At 34.7% G+C, this 25,070-nt stretch overlaps 1 protein-coding gene across 1 annotated transcript in view; it reads right to left on the bottom strand.

The window, feature by feature from the left end:
• LOC123674636 (somatomedin-B and thrombospondin type-1 domain-containing protein) overlaps window positions 1-24,358 on the bottom strand; it is a 315,169-nt gene extending 290,811 nt beyond the window's left edge. The window contains exon 1 of the mRNA XM_045609573.1: window positions 24,013-24,358. Coding sequence (XP_045465529.1) covers window positions 24,013-24,253 — 241 coding nt within the window. The 5' untranslated portion in view covers window positions 24,254-24,358. The remainder of the gene's footprint in view (window positions 1-24,012) is intronic.
• Window positions 24,359-25,070: the final 712 nt, after the last annotated feature.

The following is a 25,070-nucleotide window of genomic DNA, read 5'->3' as shown; positions in this document are numbered from 1 at the left end:
AGACATGGGTTAACACCAAAACCACAAAATATAGTTCGTGATATAGATGAAAATCTCTTGATAAGTCTTAATAAGTTCTCAAGTTATGAGGTGTTCAGACTAAATGTAGCCATGAAAGCTACAAATGTATACTATATCCAAAGACACTTGAACTAGTCCATAAAGACGCTTGGCCAGAATTCCCTTTGAAGTGGATACTTCGGTCCGTTAAATATCGGGGTTTATTTGAAAATATTGTTAGGCAATAAATTCACTGGCCCCAAAGGAATTTCTGGAAACTTGGAAAACCTTTCCATAATCGAAATATTCTCCAAGTGACTTTGGATATACTATACCTCATATTATCATAACTTTTGAAGCGAGAAACATACTTGAGTGGTTTTTTCGCTACTTTGCAGATAAAAAGAGCATTCTTGATTGATTTCTAAGATTTTTAAATTTTTATGGATATTAATCGTCTTTACCTATGATATCACAATAAAAATTCGAAAATAATCAAAAACGAATAATAAAAATGGAAGATTGATTGTGTTGAACAGCTGAGCATTTACGTTTTCTGACTAGTCATGTAACTCATAAGTTTAGACGATAAATAATCCTACAAAATTAAAAAACTTTAGCGATCAAATGAAAATAACACTTTCAGAGCCAAAGTAGCAAAAACTATTAAAATATGGCCTCTGGTTCACAAGTTATGATAATATTACATTAGTTACTTTTATCGCTATGTATACCTTGAACATCATATAACAATGGCAACCAGCGTTGACTAGAGCCTTCTGATCTTTCTCATTGAGGTCATGGAAGATTACAAAAAAAAAATTTGTGCATTTGAAATTAACCGATAACCATGTTTCATACATTCAGGTGCTTGTCCTTTTGCAGTACGAGAAGAGAATGAGAAACTCATTTCTTGTTCTGGCAATTCCTTACTCACCAAAAATCACGAAACGAATGTTCAAATTATTTCCTCCCATGACGAACCCCACTCAGGATGATAAGAGCGCAGAACAGAACCTCATATCCATTGTCATTTCTCGAATAAAGCGTGCATTCGCTGGATGGAAAAAGTTCTTTTCAGATAGGAACAATGTCCTTTAGTGCCCTTTTCCCATGGAAAGCCGCAGCTAATGCCGCAGACGGACTCTTTGATAACAACCGAAGATGCCCAAAAAAGTCGCCCCTCAAACTTCGACGTGTGTTATGTACACCTAGGGGAGTTGGTGTCCTGGAAGTTGGCATGAGGCTATTTCCACTAATAGCTTTCCTATGGAGTTACGAGACGTATCGATTATTTGTTTTATGACGTTTTCCAGACTGTCTATGGAGTGTGTCGTACGTTTCTCTCGTCGTTGAACTCTATGAGATTTAATTGAAGGAGAGAGAGAAATAGAGTTCAAAGAAAACATTAGTTCTATGCACTGGCTGCTTAGCAACGGCAGGATTTCAGCAGATTCTCATCTCAATGTTCTCAACTTTTCCACTATAAATACAATTCATCATAATTAATGTAAAGATAAAATCTAAGTAATCTAAAAAGTTCAGATATGGCGCCAATTTCGTTAGAAATAGCACATTTCGCCTTCCGAAAAATATTGTCTCTATATAAAAAATTCATGATGTTTCGAAGAATTTCTTATTAACTTTGCCGAAATTATGAAGAAGAATTGCAAATCTCTAATACAATGAAGGATTTTCCAATAAGAGGTTTCATTTTGATAAAAAAACAAACAATATATTTTATTCCAAAAGTATTCCACTAACGATGGAAAACAATATCTAGCATCTAGCAAATGGCGGTCACGGCTACACAACCATATCCTTTTCATGACCAATTCGCATATTTCAGCAAACCTGGATTTTGTGCAACACTACGGGCTACAGTTCAGTTCAGTTGTTCTTGAGCGTCGCACACAGTTTCAATTCTTCTCATAACTTACTTGTCCCAGCAGCTCAAATTTATCCACCAGTTTCATTGGCTGCGTTCAGCGCAAAGAGCAGTTGCAAATCTGATCACTAAGCGCTCGCAGATCCTAAAGTGATCAGAGAGCGGTTTTCTGAACGGTTAGCAAATACCTGACCTCTTAAACCTCTGTTTTAACAGTTCTCACAACATGTTGAGCTTAGTGAGCGTAATTTAAAGCCGCTCAGAAAAATGGCGTCCGCTCACTAGACATGTTGAGTATGCGCTCACTGGTCAAATTCGTGCAGCGAAAATTCTTCCAACCGTTTTACAACTGTTGTGTCCGCTGAACGCAGCCATTATTGCCTTCGAGTGCTTTAGTTTCGCGAACTGTGACTGCAAAATTTTCACCATTTTTATAATGGATTTTAATGCGTAGTTGAATCGTCTATCGCTCCATTTTTATTAATGACATGGTTTTTACTGTCAAAATATGACAGCTTCAAAAGTGTCAGCTGTCCAGATAGCGGGCTATTCAAAATGAAAACACTTATTGGAAAACCCTTTACAATAGGTTCAAGCAATTTTCTTATATACCGTGAAGCGATGTTATTTTGCACAAAAGGGATAACTTTGCACAACTGTGAACTTGACTAAAAAACTGTTTTTCCTTTCGCTAGACTCGACAGCGTGTGCAAACAAGCTGTTTCTTAAAAAAATTCAGAGTTTTCGAAATACCTAGTTTATAAGTGACACCACTGATATTCCAAGATGAGTACAAAAAGGATGCTTGTTAGGTGATCTGTTGAGCACATGTACCGGCATTTTTATCACTTTTCAGGTTTTTTGACAATCGGGTCGTCTTTGGGGATAACATTGCACAGCGGTAATTCATATTTCATTTGAAGGATTCAAATTTAGTCTATGAAATTTTAGGATTTTAGTTTTTTACAGGATTATGAGTGTTTTCTGGGTTCCTTCGTGGTTTCAAAATCAACCTGAGGATATATATCCATGTTGTCTATAGTTCTATGAATATTTGATTGTAAAATTTTTGAGTTTTCATTCTCGATTATAATAGAAGCCACTATCATGGTAAAATAAGGAGGAAAGAGAGATTATAATAGAAGCTTCATATTCAGCTTCTATTATAATCGAGAATAAAAAACAATCGAATATTTATAGAATAGGGATGTTGCCTATATTTTGTAATTGTTTTCAATTTGTAGATAAGCCGAAAAAAATGTTCATGGAAAAATATAGAAGGTACCAATAAAAAATATGTAAACAAAAAAAGTTTTCAAAATTCCTGCTGAAACGCTCCATTCGGTCACGGTATTATGGTGACGTCACTTCATAAAAGAGTCATCACCATTGACAAACTAACTAGTTTATCTATGATCACCACGTGCTAATGGTCTGTCAAACTGAACTAATATCAGCTGATATTGACAGTCAAGTCGTTTTGATTATATCATCTGACGTTCTAAACCATAGATAAACTAGTTCTAGATAAGATTAGTTTGTCTATGTTCTAAACGTTTCAGTGCTATGACGTCAAATTGCCCTGATTGGCGTTCGCAGTCACGTGCTAGTCGATAAGAACACAATTTAAATGAATTTGATCAAATTGAATTCAAGAAATAAGATAATGAAAATCCTATTTTAGTATTTTAAAAACGGCCTTCAATGTGGAAAACCTAAATTCATTTGATTTTATTATATGACGCAACATCCCTATCAGAGACAACATGGATATATTTTCCGAATACGAATGAAATCTAAAGGTTGATTTTGAATGGAATTGCTTGAAATAAATATAAAACTATCACTATATTCACATATTTAGATTCAATATCGATTGGGCATTCAGAAAATAGGGGATAATATAATGAAATCTATTTTGCAAGAAAAAATCTCTGTTTTCTTGAAAGTTCAAATGAAGAAAAAATTGGTGAGAAATAGTCTCTAGACCTTCTCATTTTGAAAATCAGCAGAATTCACCAAATGTTTGACTAAATGTTTTTTGGAAAAACGGTGTTTCCTCAATAACTTTCCATGCCTGGGTTCGATAGTTTTTCGATAACATATTTGGATAGCCCGTGAAAATTTCTTTCATTGTGATGGGTTACTTTTCAATATTTCTCAAAGGATAATCCACAAAATCCAGTGACCAGCTGAACACCCTGTATGTACATGGCCCATTGACCATTGACGGTTTTTTTTATATATAATTATGTTTATTCAGAAATCCACAGGATGAACAATACACAAACAATATCAAAGAACAAACAATAGTGTCTCGATAAGTAAAGAAACACTCGTTTCGAGATCCCTGAAAGGTTTTTTCGACATAGTATCGTTGGGCCCCAGTAGAACTACAATCTCATATTGTTTGGAAATACACAGAGTATACCAAAAAAATGTAAATGACCCCAAACACCTGTTTTCTCTCAAAAGCGGTAGGTTTTAAGCATGTGGAACTTTGAGCAAACTTGGGCTCATTCGATCTGAAATTTTAAATTTCATTAAAAACAGGGTGTTCCATAAAAACAAACATATGTTTGGTCATTCACACTTTTTTGGTAGACCCTGTGTATTTCCAAATAATTTGAGAATGTAGCTTTGTTGGTGCCTAATACTGTGAACAATTACTTATCTAGAAGAATAGTAAAACGTACGTTTCACCACCTAACTTTTCATTTCTGTATTCCGGAAACACTCTTCCTCTAACAAAACAACATAAGACCACAAGTAATAATTAGGTATGTTTGCCATAGACCGAGCACGCTTAGTCATAGGTTACACAGAAAATTTGGAACGGCTCTTGTCGATGCGTCTGTGTACACCCCTAAACCGCAGCGTTTGAGTGGTCCGGAAATGCCGCAGCAGAAGGTCCCGTTATAATTTCCAGGAATGAGTGTGGTAGACGTGCCTGGTGCTGGATTGGCCTGATGACGAAATTGCTAAAATTGAACGCGGTTGAGTTGGTGACAGAAAATAGCAGCTTTGATTCATGCAAGACTTCTTGGAACTCGGTTCAAAACCTCATAACGATCCAAGCCGAAATTATACAAGGTGGTACACGTAAATTGATACAATATGTAGAGGGTGGTAGGGCATGCAAAGTTTCACTATTGCTTTCAAAAATAATTATAGGATTTGGCATTAATAGAAACTAGTTTCGAATGCAAAATCGTACGAATTTTTCATATGATGAATGTGTAAACATCGGCTTCCAAATAATTCGAAAACGAAGTTGGTGTTTTTTCTTCTTTATGAAACACATAATGATTTTATCCCTATTTCAATGAAAGTAATAGGGTATTCTGTTTATATTGGTTGGCCTGTAATGTGTGTACAGGCGGCATAGTAAAGGTGGTTTGGAGATGTTTATTGCAGAGGATGATGATGAACACAGCAAAGCGGATCAACCCTATGCTTAAGAATCAAGGTGAAAAGGCGGCCAGAAAACTGAGCCGAATTTACATCTCTCGAATAGAGGCTCTTGAAACGGTCGCTTCTCTGTTTCACCCCTAACGCCGGCCCTGGTTATAGAGTGTTCGATAGTAGCGATTAAAAATACAAATGTAATATTATCATAAGTCTTGAACAAGGGAATATATTTGAGTAGTTTTTTCGCTACTTTGCAGCTAAAAGAGCTATTATTCATTGATCGCTAGGGTTTTTTCATTTTTTCTACATTCATGCAGAAAGCAAAACTTTATTGAACTATATTTAGTGGAAAAAGAAGTTCTTTATTGCACTAGTGCAATAAAGTTTTTATTGCACTCATCTGTCATTCTACTTCAACGTGCTGTCATCATGACAAACAAATATTTCAGCCTGAAGGAAATAACGATGTACAGTTACCAAGTACTAGTACGTTTACAGCAGTAACAAATCAAGAAGTGGATTTAAAAAGTACTTCACTACGAAATATTTATATTGAAAATTGCAACAATTGTTCATTCACTTTCAACATTGAGGGTAAAAATAAAGTTTGAGTTAAATTGTTCGTAACGTATTAGTTCCTGTTTCAATGCAAATCGATAATAATAATAAAGTATTCAAGTTGCGCTTTTCATTTTCCAACACCTCAATAAATCATTTTTTGCTTTTTGCATGAACGTAGAAAAAATTTTGTATGCAACTCGTGCAAAAATTGTTCATTGCACTCGACGTGAAATTGTCCGACGAGGCCGTTAGGCCGAGTTGGACAACACGTCGAGTGCAATGAACAATTTTAATAAACATTCACTTTTTGCACTAGTTGCATAAATAACTATTTAGGGGTAAGATTTATCGTTTTTACTTATGAATTACATGACTAAGCACAAAACGTAACCTCTCAGCTGTTTAGTGCATACATTTCAATTTTTATTATTCGTTTATCATTTCGCAATTTTCAATGGAATACTAAAGGCAGAATAATACACTCACCGGTAAAAAAAACTCGGCCACTTAAAATTTTTACTAAGTTCGTTGACCAAAAACTTTCCTAATTTTTCATTTTTCATTTCATTGGTTATCACGCCAAACTGAAAATAAAATCTTTGGTATCAAAACAAACTCCAGAAAAGCTTCCAAAAAATGTTAATAACTCATTTATACAGGGTGAGAAAAACCTTGTATTTGTAGTCCAATTTCCTAAAAACCTGTGAAACAATTCCAGAAACTTATAGAGTTCACGCTCACTTTATCACAAACACAATCCTTTTCGCCATCTTTCAGTTTTTATTTCACCTTGATATCTTCATTTCTTTCGAGGATACACGTATTCAAATGAAAGCCTGGAATTGGTTCAGGGAAAAAAATCAATTGGTATTGTTTAAATACTCAACAGTAATTTGAAACAAAAAGAAGAACATAATCGACATTTCAATATTTCGTATGCCCACCTTTAGCGGAAATAACTACAGGCAGTCGCCGAGATATCAAATTGATAAGACGAATAATGCGATCTTGATGAATTGCATCATATTCATATTGCAACGCCAAATACAGCTCGTCAAGTGTTTCGGGTAGTATAGGACGACGATGAATGTTTCTTTGAATTTCATTCTAGAGATGTTCAATCGGATTTAGATCCGGGCTACATCCCAGACGCTTTTTCTCTGAGAAAGTAGCATTTCCCGGCCTAGTCCGGGAAGTACGTACTTTCCGGACTAGGCCGGAAAAGAATCATAGAATCCATAGCAACCGAGATAACGGCTGACAGTTCATATGAAATTAGTTGTCAAAAATTTGCATGTTTTTTTATCGCAATCGCAATTAAATATGGAAAGCAGCAGCGATAGTGTTATTTTACATAGTTGCCGAAAAAATAGTGTACGCAACACGCCCGAAAATGTTTTTTTTGGACTAACAGACTTCCAGGACTCGCTTACGCTCGTCCTGGAATTTTGTCTATTCGCCCAAAAAAAACCTATTTTCCGGACTTGTTACGTAAATTACTATTGTAATGAAATGAGCGTGAACTCTACAAATTTCCAGAACTGTTCCAAAGGGTGTTAAGATATTGGACTGCAAATACATACTTTTTATTCACTCTCTATAAATAAGCTATCAACATTTTTGGAAAATTTTTCTGAAGTTTGTTTCAATACCAAAGAATTCATCTTCAATTCGGCGTATAAATAATTGAAATCGATGAAAAAAAAGTTCTTGGACTACGAACCTTAGCTAATTTTTAGGTGGCCGAGTTTTTTTGCCGATAAATGCATGATAACAGCATTCTTGAATGGCACACTATCCAACAAATCTCCCTACTCTGGTGCAGGATTCTGCCAGTATCGTCAGCTACAGAGCTTATATTGGTAACTTCAATCCTTTTCGATAATTTATTATTGCCATCAAGTTAAAAATCTTGAAAGGTGTTTCGTGAGGTGGCATCTCGAAACATTTTCCAGCAAAGCAGTGCTAGGGTACTACGTGTTCAGTTGATGACGCGCATATCCCAGAAATCATAAAATGCTTGCAATTTGAGCACAGGTTCCCAACGTTATGGCTCCTGTTTTACATGTGCAGTAAAAACCTCCAAAAGATGAACAAACTCATCAACTATGAATAAAGTATCTACTTTATTCATAGTTGATGGTATTGAAATAGATCAATACAGAAAATGGTTAACTTCAAACAATAAATCGATAAATCGCAGAATTAGCATTAAAAAAACTTGGCCTGTGCCAAGTCATAATATCGATGATGACGAAATAGAAGATCCAGCTCATAAAGACATTTATCTACACATGCATTATTTTTCAAGTTAACAATTTTTTGTATTGCTTTATCTCAAAAAAAAATACAGAGTGAGTCAATAGTTCTCGATCAGTCGATAACTCTTGGAAATTTTGGGCTAGGAATCGACAGTACTCAGCGCATAAGCTTAAAATATTTTTGACTCTTCAGGCTGGTCTGAAAGTAGTGAAACTCGATACTATCCTGTTTTTTAAATGAAAATACCCAGTTTTTATTTTATACTAATAATCTCCATGAAATTCTGATTTCGAAATACCCCACTTATCCTCATTTATCATTTTCGAGCTCAGAGAATCCATGCAGTGTAGCTACCGATTTGTGTATCAAACTTTCATGCCATTAGATTTCAAACCATAGAGCAAAAAGACGAATAAATATTTCAAAATTTTTCAATTTTATATTTCGTGAACTTGAGAATCTATTATCCTTATGCCTAATTTTTTGTACAATACCCTGCAGTTTCAATATAATCGCTGATTCTTCAATGAATTCGAAATCGAAAACAACTTAATGGAGATTCTATATCCACTCTATCTTTCAGTTCGAAAATTTCCGAATATCAGGTCAAAAGAGATGATTTCATATCTGATTATTTCAACAGCGAACGCAACTTTTCTAATTTCATCCTTTACCATCTAGCACTCTGGAAACGTTTGATGTTTCTCAATACCCAACATGGTCGAGAAAAAAATCCAAAACTCCAATCAGGAGCAGCTAACACGCTTTAATTACGAAAGTTGAAAAATCCGGCTGGCACTTTTGAAGTGGAAGACAGAATCTGGAAATATCGCTAAAAGTGTTATCAGGGCCTTATTCGATCTAACTCGGGAAGATAAGGTTTAAAGGAAGTGAGGGGACGGTAAAAGGATCAAAAAGTTGTTTAATTCGTTTTAAAGTAGGGTATTCTGTTTGCCCTGTTCCTGATTTTAATTGGTCGCGTAATGGGAGATGTACAAGGTATTCTCTACACGCAATTATTTCTGGACTGTTTGATGCTCTGGCTTTGAAGTCTAACTTGAGGTTGCGTTTTCGGGGTGTTTGTGAATGCGAAGTATAATAACAAGATATTAGGTACGTATCGGATATTTTATGTTTTAATAACATGAGAAAATAGCGAAAACTATAGAATGTTTTCATTTCTACATTGTAATTCAGGTGATGATAGTAAAATTTAAAAAGATTTTCATATATACAGGGTGTTTCAAAATTAGACGTGAACGTTGGAGGACGTGTTAGTATGGTTCATTTGCTGTCGTTTGAGCCATATTTAGTGATTATCAAAAATCAGTTTAGAAGATATTTGAGTTCTTTTGATTTTTAAAAGATTTCTCACCTTACTTCGTTTTTTGTCAATTTTTTCCACGTTGACCAAAGTTGATTGTAATTTTGGATTATTTTCGTGGCCAGCGAAAATTCCGGACCTGATACCGTTAGTAAAGACGAAGCAGCGAGAAGATTGAAAGTAAATTTCAGGCGGAAAATATCAATTGAAGAAATAAGAAAGAGGGCACTTGCATGACTAAGGAATGGTGGAAGTCATTTCAAACATTATTTATGAATACATTTTTTTCTGAAATTTTGAGTTTAATTGTAATAAAAAATATTTCATTCATCAATTTCCTTTCTTTGCTTCTTTCCGCTTTCAAATCGAAATCTGCTGAAAGAAAACTAGTGCCTGCATTCTAACGAAAACTTTAATAGGAAATAAAAAAGGAATTTGGCATGTTTTTGAAATAATTTTGACATACATACATACATAATTGTGGAATTAAGTTGCAGGCAAATTTTTATTAGAAATTTACTATTTTTCCTCATATAACAACTCTCAAATCATAGTAATTCATTTTGAACATCTAATACAGCATAGTTTTCCTTTTTTATACATATCATATCCTCTGATGAAAATAATCCAAAATTCAAATGAAACTTGGTCAACGTAGAAAAATTGAAGAAAAATGAAGTCAGGTGAGATTTTTTTCCAAAACAAAAAAACTCAAAAATATGTTGGAAACTGTTGATTTTTGGTCATAAATATATACGGCTCAATCGACAGCAAATGAGTGATGCTAACACCTCCTTCAAGGTTCAAGTCTGATTTGGAAACACCCTGTGTAATGAATAAAGGCATACTTCAAAAATTATCTAGGTAAATGATCATGTAAAACTGACCAACCCAAGAATTCTCGTGTATCATAATTGATATATTGGGAATTTCTTTTAAACTATTTTTCTCGAAATTGTCATTTTTCTGGTGATATAACTCATATAAAATCTAATACAAAGCTTGAAACTATTATTTTATATCAATAAGTAGTTTCATTTTGATATTAGAACAAAATGAGAATATTGTAAGAGGAATCAATGAAGGTTTATCTCATTGCCAAGACAAAGGTATGACATTAACGATTGAAAAAGAAATCAGTCAAATGACCGACAATGCTACGGCTGCAAAACCATGATCTTTCCATGAAATTTTCCATGACAATTGCGCATATATGTCGTCGATAACGAATTCCATCTTTAAGGTCTTGTAACGATTGTGTACCATTGGCATAGACTTTATAATGTACGTAACCCCAAAGAAAAAAGTCTAAAGGTGTTGAATCACAATATATCGGTGGCCAATTTTAATCACCACTTCAAGAAATAACACAGCCAGGAAACTTTTCTTACAAAATTGCTATTGTTTCGCCTTTGTGACACGTAGCCTTGTCCTGTCGAAAATTAACGTCTTCCACATCAATATCTAGCATTTTCGATCATAAAAAATCATTGATCAGTTCGGTAGCATAATCCGTTCAACATATCAGCCTCATTTTTGGATAAGTGAGGTCTTATTACCATCCCCAAAAACCATACTAAACAGTAACACGTTAAGGATGGAGAGGTTTTCTAACAATCATTCTAGGATTTTCCGATTGGGACAATGGACTAGTTTAGTGATGTTGATAATACTATATTTGACACGATAGAATTAAAATATAGAGCAAAACTGATAAATCAGTGAAAAAATTTTGAAAATCAATCAATAAATGACTGAGAAATAGATTATTTAAATTTACGTATTTTAGCGCGGAACGTCTTTGGTCTCTGACACGTCTGTGACGTCACGGCACTTGCCTGTGATCGCAACACCATAAATTACTTTTAAATACTTAGCCGCGCCAAGGCTCTCGCGCCGTTTGTAGTTGTACAGTGTAGTTTTAACTCTAGTTTTGTTTTTATGTCACCATAATGGAAGAAGGATTCGTGAAAGGACAAAGTGACAATTTGCCTAAAATAGATATATTCGCAGTGATGGAGTTTTTTTCTTCAAATCCATCTTATGTCAGTGCTGAAAAAAAAGGAGTTAAACTTTTCAAGTAAGTATCTACTTTTGAGTTTGCTTCATCATGGTTCAACTTATAACGATGATTTATTTAAAAAATGTTTCATAAACAGTTTGTAGTTGAGTACTGGTTGTTGAAGTCTATCAATGGCAAAACATATTTATGTGAGGAGTAAAAAATAAAAAGAGAAAAAAGTAATTTATATGTATGTATATAGTAAGTTATTTCAGCCATCGTGTAACGAAAAAAACACGACACGAACGGCACAAGTGATTGTACACCAATGAATTCGTAAGCACTCTGCGAATACCAGTCGTCTAGTGTGTGACGTCACGCCACTTACACGTACTATGAAATTATTCTTCCAAGCACAACTTCAAAGTCACATAACTTTTTCATTTCTAGAGATATTTCAATGATTCTTCCACATTTTTGTTTCATTTTACTTAAATTTTTAGAATTAATCCTTAACAAGAAAATGAAAACTAGTCCATTCTGCTTATTAACGAGTTGAAAAATGGTCTCATCACTGAACATGATGTTTCATTGAAAATCCGAATCATTTTGATGCAATTCCAGAAGCCAATCATCGAATATACCTTTGCTAGTGATCGAACGGAATGATTTCTCGTCTCAACTGAACTTTAAAAGCCTTAAGAACTAAGTCTTCATGCAAAATATGGTGAAATGTCAAGATCAACGAGGAATTAACACACCTGGATTTCCGTCAATACAACAGGCTACAGCAGCAATATTTCCAGTGGTACTTGAGCGATGCATACGGTTTCGATTCTTCACATCACTAACTCGTCCCAACAGCTCAAATTTTTCCACCAGTTCCACTGTTGCCGATCGAAAAGGTGCTTCGCGACGATCCGAAAGTGCTCTAGTTTTACGAACTGTGACTGCAAGATTTTCACCATTTTTCTAGTGGATTTTAAGAATCATTGCCTTGACAAAGCAGTATCTTTTTATATTTAGTAATGGCATAGTTTTCACTTGTCAAATGTCAAAAGATGACAGCTTCAAATGTGACAGCTGTCCAGATAGCGAGCTATTCAAAATGAAACCTGTTATTGGAAAACCCTTTATTTACGCCACATAATTTGCTCTTACGGGTTTGAAGCGTATTCGCAAGGAATTCTCTTTGTTGTGGTATATCTTCCGGATAACTCCAATAGACAATGATATATTGCCTAATAAAAGTGACATATATTATACGGAAAACCCTCTTTATATCTGTAAGATAGATTTAGCATATTCCTCGGAAGTATTCCAATTTCGAGCAAAAATAAATAATAAACTGAGGATATCTGAAATGACAAATCCACGAAAAAAACCGTTTCCAGAAAGGTTGTTGGATTCGATGGACAAATTATTGGAGAGCAGTAGATAAACGTTGGGTGTTTGGTTAGCTGGATTGCTTTTGTGGTTGAATGGAAAGCTATTGGGGTAGGAGGTTGCTCCTATCCTGGCTCTCAAACGGAGATAAACATTTCAATCGACAAAAGCAGGATGAATGAGGATTGACGGGTTATTCGGAGGATGCTTTGTGAAAAAGGAGTGTATTTTCGAGCAAACCACGCTATCATTTCGTCAGAATGACTAAAATTTTCGAATTTGTGAGAAGTACTGAAATAAGAACTTTACTTTTCACGAAGAATTTTGAGGTTACAAGTTGGATCCTCGAGAATTTTATCCTCGAGAACAAAAAATTTGACCACCATATACCAGAAATCCATTAGTTTCGCATGAAAACAAGGATTAAATCACCAAAGTACCACAATACCATAATAATCTGAATTAGGCAAAATATGGGCCGTTTTGTCCGCCGATAACTTGTCGCCACTTTGAAGGTAGGATCATTATGCCTCTCTCAAACAAGCTCCCTTCCTAATTGGAAAAAAATTGAGACAATCGATTTTCACAAGCCTCTGTTGAAGCAAATTTTTCAACAGCAAATTTTTTCGCAATGGACAGAAACAGTCGTCTAGTTTTTCGTGAAATGTAATTATTTGTTTAGTAATTTATTGGTATTCAATGACAGTTTAGTACTACAATATTTTTGGTATTGGTGAATGTTTTAGTTATTGCTTAGATTTAAATATTGTATTTTTATCCACTCTGTATCAATTGGAATCAACATTGGATACATTTTTGAAATAAGCTCAGCTAGAGTAATCAGAAAATCCATTTAAAAAAATAGTCGAAAATAATTCACCCTGTATATAAGAGTATTATTTCAAAATACGGTAAACTAAAATAAAAATCAACGTGTTTCAGGATTATTTCTTAGAATGGTCTGTTTAGCTGAAAATGAATTTGTTCCATACTTTACGGACCCAATGTATAAATCCTCCGACAGAGCGTTTAAAAATATATCTCTTCTTTTAGCACTTTCCTCAATATTGATAGCTTCGATCGAAATAATTCGTCAATCGAGGATGAAAAATTGACCAGTCGAAATCGTTTAAGGCCCGGTGCACACATCCGACTTTTGCAGTTACGACACCGTTGCTGTGTCGTTCTTGCGGCCTGTTGTACAAAGAATCAAAAGGGAGCATGCACACTACCCGCCGTGCCGTTGCGACGTCGTAACTGCCATCATGCGGGCTGTGGTACAAAAAATCAAATGGGAGCATGCACACTAGCGTACGACACCGCAACGGTGTCGCAACTGTAAATGTCGGATGTGTGCACCGGGGCTAAGGCCCGGTGCACACATCCGACTTTTGCAGTTACGACACCCGTTGCGGTGTCGTACCTATTCAATGCACACTACATACGACACCGTCATGGTTGCGGAGCCGGATCAATTCACTTCAAAGAAGAGCTCAATATCCAATTCCCTCTCGGCCATTGTGCGAACTCACGACAAACGTCGTATGTGTGCGCAGGCCAATTTGGAATAGAGTACTGAGAGATCGCATGTACGACTGCGGCACAGTTGCGGCCTAGAGGGACATGCTACCAAAAAACGACCGTATGCTGGCAGTTACGACGTCGCAACTGCACGGCGGGTAGTGTGCATGCTCCTATTTGATTCTTTGTACCACAGGCCGCAAGTACGACACAGCAACGGTGTCGTAACTGCAAAAGTCGGATGTGTGCACCGGGCCTAAATGTTCGACCACATGTTCAGATAACTTATCTGAAGCCAACATTCTTGATTAGTTTATCGAGAATCTCGCCAAATTTTAATTTACAATTTCCCCGTCGCCATCTACCTATCGATTTATTGTTATTATATTCGATTTATATAATTTAATTTAAAACTGTTTCAATCAATTAAATCCGACTGATTACACAGTCAGATGAACAACTGTGTGATTTTTTTTTATTCATGCGGAACTATCGTTGCTATGGAAACCATATAAGTATAACATTATAGAAAATATACAGTGTGGTGCAAATGTATGAATGTGAAAAATGTAAATTTATATTTCTGATTATCCATATTTTGACATTCATGCGAGAGGTATGACGTCATTGGTATGGTTTTGATGACGTCATCGGCTGTTTTTATGGGAAAGTATTTCATGTGACACCTCAATTTGAAGGTCCTTCAATTACCTACTCAATGGTACAAATCATGTAAGGTTCATTCATACAGAGTGGATACAAACCATCAATTTTTGTAATCTCTTATTTTCTTTCATTGCAGTACTATTATTGATCATGGATATCAAATTTACAATACATGCTCAAACTGATGCCCTTCAGCAATAATGCTAAGTGAAAGACGGGGCATTACCTCTTTCCTCACATATCGGATGCGCTCCTTCAGCTGATCTCAATTATCCGGTCCATTCTGGTACACTTTGCTTTTCAGATACCCCCAAAGGAAAAAGCCCAGCGGAGTCAAGTATGAGGACTTTGGGGGCCATTCAATTGGTCCCCTCCTCCCTATCCACCTTTTTGGGAAAACATTATCTAAATAGGCTCGTACGTCAACAGCAAAATGTGGGGGCGCCCCATCTTGTTGAAACCATGAATCATCTCTACCTGGAAATAGTCTATTTAGCTCTGGTAACAGGAATTCCTGAAGAAATTGTAAATATCTGTGTCCATTCAGGGTTCCTCAAAAAAAGGAGGGTCCTATAATTTGGTTGTTTATAATTTCAGTCCAAACATTTATCATTTCTGGTTACTGAGTTTGGCACTCCTCCATCCAATGCGGATTCTCTCTCGACCAGTATCGATAAGTTTGACGATTTACGTGACCGTTAGGATAATTTCCTAAAAAATTTCTGTTGTTCATAATCAACAAAGTCTCGCAGAATTCTATCCTCCTGTAAAAGTCGTCTTCCATCAGCTCTTGTACCAGATGTAACTTGTAAGGTTGCAGCTTCGCTTTATGTAAAGTTCAAAGCACTGTGAAATGATATAAATCATTATCCATTGCGACATTTCTCGAACTAGTATGAGGATTTTCTTCAAACGCAAGTATAACATCGACTTTTTTGTCCTCAGAAATTGGCTTTCTACCAATTTTAGGACGATATTCGACACTACCCGTTTCTCTAAATTTCTTCTCAATTTTACTAACAGTTGATTAGGAAATGAGTTGTTCTCGGTTTAGATACTTCGCGTTGAATGAATTGCAAACTTCTTTTTGGGTTCTAGTTTTATCCCCATAGCCAATCATAATGGACTAGTTTAGTGATGTTGATAATACTATATTTGACACGATAGAATTAAGGTATAGAGCAAAACTGATAAATCAGTGAAAAAATTTTGAAAATTCATCAATAAATGACTGAGAAATAGATTATTTAAATTTACGTATTTTAGCGCGGAACGTCTTTGGTCTCCGACTCGTCTGTGACGTCACGCCACTTGCCTGTGATCTCTACACCATAAATTACGTTTAAATACTTAGCCGCGCCAAGGCCTTCGCGCCGTTTGTAGTTGTACAGTGTTGTTTTAACTCGAGTTTTGTTTTTATGTCACCATAATGGAAGAAGGCTTCGTGAAAGGACAAAGTTTTACTCAATAACTTATTTCAAACCAACTTACATCTTAGTATTTTTATTATCAGAAATAGACAGCTAGTACTGATAGGTACTTACATCAAAATGATCACACACATATGAAGTAGTTTTAGGTCCAATTAAGTCACGCCTCATCAATTTGCACCACTTTTTCCTTTGATTCATGTAATTTGGTACATGAAAAAATAATTTATTGTGGTTTTTAATTGTCGTGCTTGCACACACAGGCACAATACAATATTTGTAGGATTTTTTTTTATTTCAGCCATCGTGTAACGAACAAAACACGACACGAACGGCACAAGTGATTGTACACCAATGAATTCGTGAGCACTCTGCGAATACCAGTCGCCTCGTGTAAGTGGCGTGACGTCACACACTAGACTATGAAATTATTCTTCCAAGCGCAACTTCAAAGTCCCATAACTTTTTCATTTCTAGAGATATTTCAATGATTCTTCCACATTTTTGTTTCATTTTACTTAAATTTTTAGAATTAATCCTTAACAAAAAATGAAAACTAGTCCATTGATTCGTATTTAATCTGTCAATCTCATTTTCAAATTGAATTAAATACTCACGATTTGAATTTTGACTCTTTGTTAGTGGGACCGCTGCATGTTGCAAATAAAAATGAACAAAAAAAAATTGTATTGATGTTGTGCATGTGAACATTTTTTTATTTTATTGTCGTTGAAAATCCAGTGTTCAAGTATTCATTTCAATTTTAATAATAATAAATGATTTACTGCAATAAGAAACTATGAGACTGCAACAAATAAACATGTTTCTATCCAGCCTGTATAAATATATCTTACAATGATTTGTACCATTGAATTGGTAATTGAAGGAGCTTCAAATTGAGGTTTCGCATGACATACTACCCCATTTAAAAAACAGCCGATGACGTCTTCGAGACCATACCAATGACATTCATTCATTCTCTCGCATGAATGTCAAAAATTGAATAATCAGAAATATAAATTGTTTCAGCATTTTTCACCAAATTTGTTTTTTTGGGAGAAAATGAATTTATTCCATTTGCTCCATACTGTATAATTTTTTAAAAAGTTACTCCATCGAAAATCTGCAGCATAGATGTCTTCAATGTTTTACTATTTCGATACAGTAGATCAAGTTATGTTTATTTGATAATTTCTCACTCGGTTTCTCATTACTCGAATTCCAACTGTGATTCATAATCATAAGCCATTTGGTGGATTAGAGGTAAGGATGCGCTTTGGTGGTTTCATCTAATTCAGAGAAACTCACGGAGTTTCGTCGAAAATCGTTGCAAACGAAATGGCATTCAAATGTAAGTATATTCATACCCCGTCTATTCACAAGCATATGAACAATCTCGTTCTTAAACCTCATGAATTCGCATCCCGTTGAGAATACTTGCAAAGGTCCTAAAATCCGATATTGCAAAACTTCGTGCATTTCTTATAGTTGCATGCTTCCTGACTGAGCAGTTTAGAGTGGGGTGTAAATTTTTCAAATAAAAACGAATGTTATGCATAAAAATTCAATAGGAGTTTGACCTAAAAACTCAATGTTGGAGATTGTCAAATTTTTCGCCGTAGAACAGATTTTCAGCGATTTCTGGAAGGAATCTTCCTTAGTGGCGCTAGAGTGTATTATTCGCTTGATCAAAAACCGATCAAATAAAATTATAACGCACAACTTTTCTTCGTTTCCAACTTCCAACAGGTATCTTTCAATCTGGTAAACACTCCACCTTAATTGAGCACATAACAGAGAAGTATAGTCCTCTATTCTGTGCATACACTATTATTCTCGCTAAGTTCTTCAGTGCAGTTCATTTCGATTCTGTGCGGAAGTCGCTTGATCGATTTTTTAAATTTTTGAAAGGAATCTTCGTATGGCTATTTTGAATGAACTCACTTTTTTCACCTAAAAGTTTATATATTTTGTTTTACATCATTTCGAAAATTGAAAGTTTTTCAATCATTAATATTTCAATTATTTCAATGAAAAATTTCAAAATTTTGTGAAATTCTACATTCTGACGAAATAATACACACAATCCAGAGTTTTTCAAAATAACTTCAAACGTTCCCTTACAGTTCAATTTGAAAATTCCGAATACCAATGAATGTAAATATTACCAAATAAGAAAGCGATAAATGACAATTGGCTGTGGGTATTGTTTTAGACAAATTGGCAATTCCATGATATGTGGCCTTACGAGGGGCTTGTTAGGCTCTATTAGAGCTACATTCTCAATTTATGACCAAACTTATTATGTTTTTCTCATGGAACACCCTGTTTTTTATTGAACTTTCAGATTGCATAGAAAAAACGAAACCAAATTTGTTCGAAGTTTTCCATGCCTAAAACTTACCGCTTTGAAATTTTTTGTTTTTTCATAAATTGTAGAATCTTTGGTAAAACTACGAAATTATTGAATTTATTTGAATGATATCTGAAGTGAATCCTAGAAGAATATATGTATGTAAATACTGACATTTTGATAATCATTGAGAAAAAGTTCTAGGTTTCAATTTTCCTAGGCGAATTTGGTGTATTTTGAATCGACTTAGGACTGGTCATGGTCGTTGTAATACTATGCTCTTCGAATGGCATTCTATTGATTGAGTGTGGTGTAGAAGAAACCATTGACCACTTGGTCAAACTTTAATATGGCGCTTATTCCAAATAGCATACCCTATATTATATTTTTTTCATTATTATTTTATCTTCGAAAAATTCTCTACCACATGAGAAAATAAAATATAGGGTATGCCATTCATCATGAGCCCAATATTAAAGTCAATTAATCATCCCATTTTGAACAACCAGTAGAGTTCTCAGTGATTATCAAAAAGTCAGTACTTAACTCTGGCCGTCTAATATTCACTTACTAAAAGATTTAAAGTTATTAGGTTTTGCAAAAAACCCACTACTTTATGAAAAATAGAACAATCTCAAAAACGAAAAGTTTCAACCATATTTTTGGTCATTTACGCTTTTTTGGTACCTACACCCTGTACTCGTATATTTCGAAAAGATTTTAAAATGTAGCTCTTAAGGAGCCTAATGAAACCATGTCGAAAAAAATTGGAAATTTCAGCGCTTAGCCGTAATATACAGTCACGTCAATGGTAGAACACCCTGTGTCCAAAGGATACAATTGGTAGATTAATAAACGAGTACTCAAAAGATCTTGTCTTCACGTCAGTGCATTTATCATAATTTTTTATTCGTTTTTTACATATTTCAAGAAGTAAACTGAGAATCCCAGAGCTGAATTGAAAGGCCTCAATTCATTAACAGGGATGTTCTATTTATGGATAATGCATCTTATGAAGCATACACACCTCATCCATGTAAGAAAATATAATTAATAACAGGATATTTCAAGACTAAATACACATAATTATGTCATATATAGGTAAACCAAAACAAACAAACCAAACATCATCAGACAACCTCCTTTCATTACCCATGCACCTCGCATTACAAGAAGTTGACTCTAATAATGCGCTAATTACACAGAAACCTGTATCAAGCTGGGAGCAAACAACGTATAGAAATTGTTACAAGAGAAAGACGTCTTATTTTCTCCGCTGGCTCATTAAAGAACCCATCCGGTGGTATGGCTACCTTTTAATGTGTAGATCACGTATAGAACTATATTTGACAATGATTGTCTACGCTCGGATGAGATCGCTTTAAAAATAGAAGTTATCGCTGGGTGGTGAGTTGACTTAAGAACAGAACACGTAAAGTAATTTATGATATACCTACCTATCCAGTTGTGGATTCGTGTTCTCTCTTGATCATCATTAACCCTGTGAGTGTTACAGGTTCATTTCGTTTGGGTTTTAAGGGGAAAGTTCTTGCGTCAGTGACAGAATATATTTTCAAGGTCAATATTGTTTCACTTGAATAAGATATAATCTATACTAATAATGCAATTTTTATAATTGATATTCAAACAGTTATCAGATAACTTACAATACGAAAGCTGATTTTCAAGAGACCAGCTCCACCAATGTTTTTTTTTTTTTGTTCTGGTTCCCACGAAAGGAGATATCCTGTAATGTTCAGAGAACATCGTGAGAACCAAGGGAAAGAAGGTAGGAATTGGTGTTCTTTTGAATTTATGAAGGTTATAAATTATTATAATTAAAATGAAAAGTAGAGAAATATTAACAGTTCAGTTGATTCAGTATCTTCAACAATGTTATTGTAATATTTTATTTATTTTTTTTCAATAATAAAGCAATATTTTTTCTGAATAACCTGATGCATCCCACAAGGTATCATTGTACAGTCTTAAATGAATTGAGCCCCTTTTGAGATCTAGTTTCTTCATCAGACGACTTCTCGTGCTACATAGTCGATAGATTTCAATTCAAAATACTAAGCAATCATTAGTTTTTTCTACCAAATACTCCTTTTTGATTTTACAATGTAAGAAGTATCAATGACATAAAACTAAAAATTTCAAATTTCCTATTCATAAGTTTCAGCTTTTTCAGTGTGGGACAATTTTCATGATGAATGATAACACTTCAAAGGTTTGTGTCTCTATAAGATACATTGAAATCAACGAACGGAATTGGTATATAATTGCCAAACACCTAATAAAAGCATAAAAATCCAGTGTATATAGGTAGTTCAATTGTATGCACACTTCGCAGGTATATTGAAATCTTCAAAAATATTCCAGCTAACGAGCAAAATATATCAACTATCAACAAAAATATGAAGAATAACTCCTCTATGAAAAGAACGTTTACTCTATAGGTATATAATGATCGTTTTAGGAAATAACGTTGTCATATTTCACCTGAAACGCAGATCTTTCAAAAGAAAATATAGAATTACTTCGTGAATACAGATCCAAAAGGTTCTGATATTTGTCGATACTTTTTTCCTTTTTTCTTTGAGTTCTTCAAGAAACCGTTATCAATTTCCATGAAAAAAATTGCTTGCATTTCATTTGCTGGATGAAGGATGTAGTTTTTTCGTTTTGTTTCATATGCATTCAAATATTTTTCAGTATAATTCTATTTGTATTTTGTGGACGTCAATGAGATTCACCTATCGATGTTCTGTTTGGGAATAATTAAATGAAAAACTCATTCGATGAAATATTTCCAATTACACATTGACGTAACCATATAAAATGAACGTGGTCACTCTAATTGAATTCGGTCCGCTTTGTTCAAACAGAGACAAATGTTTTTCATACAAGATGTATGAAGGTACGAAGGAAAATTAGAAATTGGTCGGATCAATTTATGAAAAGAAAGTCTTATAAACATGGGCCCGCTAACGCTTTGTTTTCAAGAGACAGTGTTACATTTTTTTTCTCATTGCACCTCCCCTTCACAAGACATTCAACTGAATTTTGGCATAGATGGTCCAGTTTAAAGTTTTGATCATGTGATATGCTAATTTTGAATACAAATCTACACGGCGAAATCTTTTCTGAAACAGTGTCCACTTCCTTACTCTAGACCCTTTTTTGGTGCACCACTGTATGGTTTAGATGAATATAAAATGAAAGTGTACTACAATTTTTGGTTCTTGTAATTTTGTCGTATTTGCAACCGATTTAGAGAGAAAAATTATCTGATAATCTTCAGGAAAATCTATATTATCACAAATGTCGAGTTAGTAAGCTGCGATGAATGATTTAATTATAAGTTTTGGTACTTTTTTATCCAATCTGCAGCGATGATCAATACAGATTCGATAAACAGGTGTGATCATCTTAAATAGCAGGACTCAAAGAAACACCAGGTATATACCTACCTTACCTACAATATAGTATACTATGGGGCGATAGTGTCCAATGGCTTTATCAGTCAAAAGAGAATAATAAAACTGATCTTCAATTTAAAAATAACTGAGTTATGTCAACCGTATTTTAAAAAATTTGGCATTTTACCATTTCCATGTATTTACCATATAAAAAGTTATCACTTTATATGAAGCAGACACAATCGCGCTACGTGAGAAATTCAGATCACCATCAATACAGCACAAGAAATGCGAAGAAATACGTATTGAACGCGCACAGAAGATCTTAATTTGAACACTATTCAGAATATGTAGGAAAAAATGTATACACTCCCAAAAAAAAAATAGATAAATGTTACTATTCCTTGAATGAATTTTACCAAGAGGCATTTGAATGTCCGTAAATGATTGTTAATTATTTTTCTTTTGACGTATACAGGGTGAGTCAAAATGTGTGTCGAACTTTCTACATTTCTGATATAGTTAAAGGGTGTTTTTAGAGGGTGAGTCATGCTTTTTTTGGAACAACTTCTTTCGTTATATTCGTTTTGGTGAGAAAATAGAAACATTTGATGGGTGGAAGAAAATTACATGAAATAGATACTTTTATCCGAATACAAAAAATTGAACCGGTTTTGAGATATTTCAGTTTTTGTAGTCACATGATGTCAGCAGATTCATTCATCGCGAGATTCATCGATAAACATAGGCTCACCCTCTAAAAACACCCTTTATAACAATATCATAAATGTAGAAGCGAGTGTAGAAGTGTAATAAAATTATGTATTTCAATAACATACATTTATGGACCAAATTTCAATCTGGTGGCATTCACCGTTCAGAAGTTATACGAAGAATTTTAATTTTATCAATTTTTTTTTTCAATTTTTCTAAGTGGATCACAAAAAAATTATTCTGGAGGAAAGAAGCAGACACCCTTCCAGAAAAAATTCACCCTGTAGATTTGCATTCAAAATTAGGATGTCACATGATGAAAACGTTGAATTGGAATATCTATGGCAATTCAAGTTGAATATCTTGTGAAGGGAAGGAGCTATGAGAGAAAAACTTGAACTTTAATACCTGTATCTCAAAAACAAAGCGTTTGCGGACTCAAGTTATAGAACTTTTCTTCTTGAAATGATCCGAGAAATCTGTCATTTTCATTTGTACCTCTAATTAAGGAATACCGTGTAGATATAGTCAATTCAAAACTTATGTCTTCACAAATTAATTGCAATTTGAATGAAACACAATGAATTATACATCACAGCTCAGACAATTTTTCAATGCGAATTACTCAGTTCAGTTCTTTGATAACTACAGTATCTCAGTATTGAAGTTTTGTGACGTGAATGATACAAAAAATCAAAAACAACGGGTAAGTGTATACCGAAGACGAATAAAAAATCACAGATGGTAAATAGGGGTCGATGCCGAGAAAGTGGATAGATAAAGGAAAATAATAAACCTCGGACAAAGACGAGCTCGTAGTGCAATAAAGGTACCTACTCATCTTCAAAGCGATAATAAACACATAGGTACGATTTTTTACTGAAGTGTCGATTTCAAAGGAAAGTAAAATGATTCATTTTATTTAAAAATTTTCGTTCTTCGTCTTTACGAGATTTCTGAGATTTCATATTTTGGAAATCTTGGGGGGAGGGGTAGTTACCCCCAGTACCCCCAATTTTTTTATTCGGTCTATTTGTCGTTCGATAACCAAAAACAGAGCCGCACTTACCTCCGCAAGCTTCCTTGAAATCGTGGCAACAATCCCCCAGCTTCAAACAGGCATGATCACAGTAACATGGTTTATCACTCAAATCCTCCAGAATCGAGTTCAGAGGCGCCTTCTGCACCACGCAAGAACTGTCGCGGCCCGGACAGCAAAGTTTCGACTCGCGGCAACTACCGCAAAAAACAGCGCCGAAACCCGCTACCAACAGTACCAACAGGAACAGGTTAGAGCGCCTTCCCGACATCCTGACTGATATTCCCGGAAAAATCGAGGAGGAAAACTCGCGAAATTTCGAGCGGGTGAAAAGTGTGATCGTTACGCGCTAACGCTTTCCGCGGTTGTTGGAAAGCGTCTGGACGTCGGTTCGAAGAGAGCGCCGAAGAATGGTGAAAGAGCTTTCGAAGCTCGACGTTGTTGGCCTTGGGAAGCTGCAAGTAAAGATCGCGCATGTTTCGTCTTCTCCGAAATATACAGGCTGGTCGGGATTTTAGTGCAATAACTTTGGCGTCGGATAGAACAATTATTTTCATGAAAATAAGGTCATATAAACATGTGTCCTAAAAAGCTTCGTTTTCGAGATACAGGGTGTTGAAGTTTGAAAAAAAAATCAGTTTTTTACTTATAACTCCAATATTATTACATTCGTTGTTTTAATTTTTAGGTATTGAAGTCTTGATAATGTGACGTTTCGAATTATGTGAGTGTCTCCTGCCAAAAGTATCCAGTGGCGTAGATACAAGGATGCGATGATCTTCTCCTTATTGAAAATCTACACCACTGTCTTTTTTCCGATAAAAATGTTTCATTTCTGAAATCAACAGAGCTTCTTCAAACAAAAACGTCCTTCGAATTATTTTCATAGAATATACCATTTTCGAGATAATCGAGTACAATGAAACACTATACACGAAAATCTACAAATATTAATTTTTTAAATTTTCCCATTAGTGATAAATGAAAGTACAAAAATTGACGTAGTGTATTATAACTCTTTCAGATGGCATTCAATTGAAATTTGTGAAAGACACCCAAACAATAAAAAATTTTGTGAGTATTTTTTA

This window comes from Harmonia axyridis, chromosome 3 (genome assembly GCF_914767665.1).
Source record: "Harmonia axyridis chromosome 3, icHarAxyr1.1, whole genome shotgun sequence".
Lineage (NCBI taxonomy): Eukaryota > Metazoa > Arthropoda > Insecta > Coleoptera > Coccinellidae > Harmonia > Harmonia axyridis.
The sequence above is the reverse complement of the archived record's forward strand: the minus strand, read 5'-3'. Positions and strand labels throughout refer to the sequence as shown.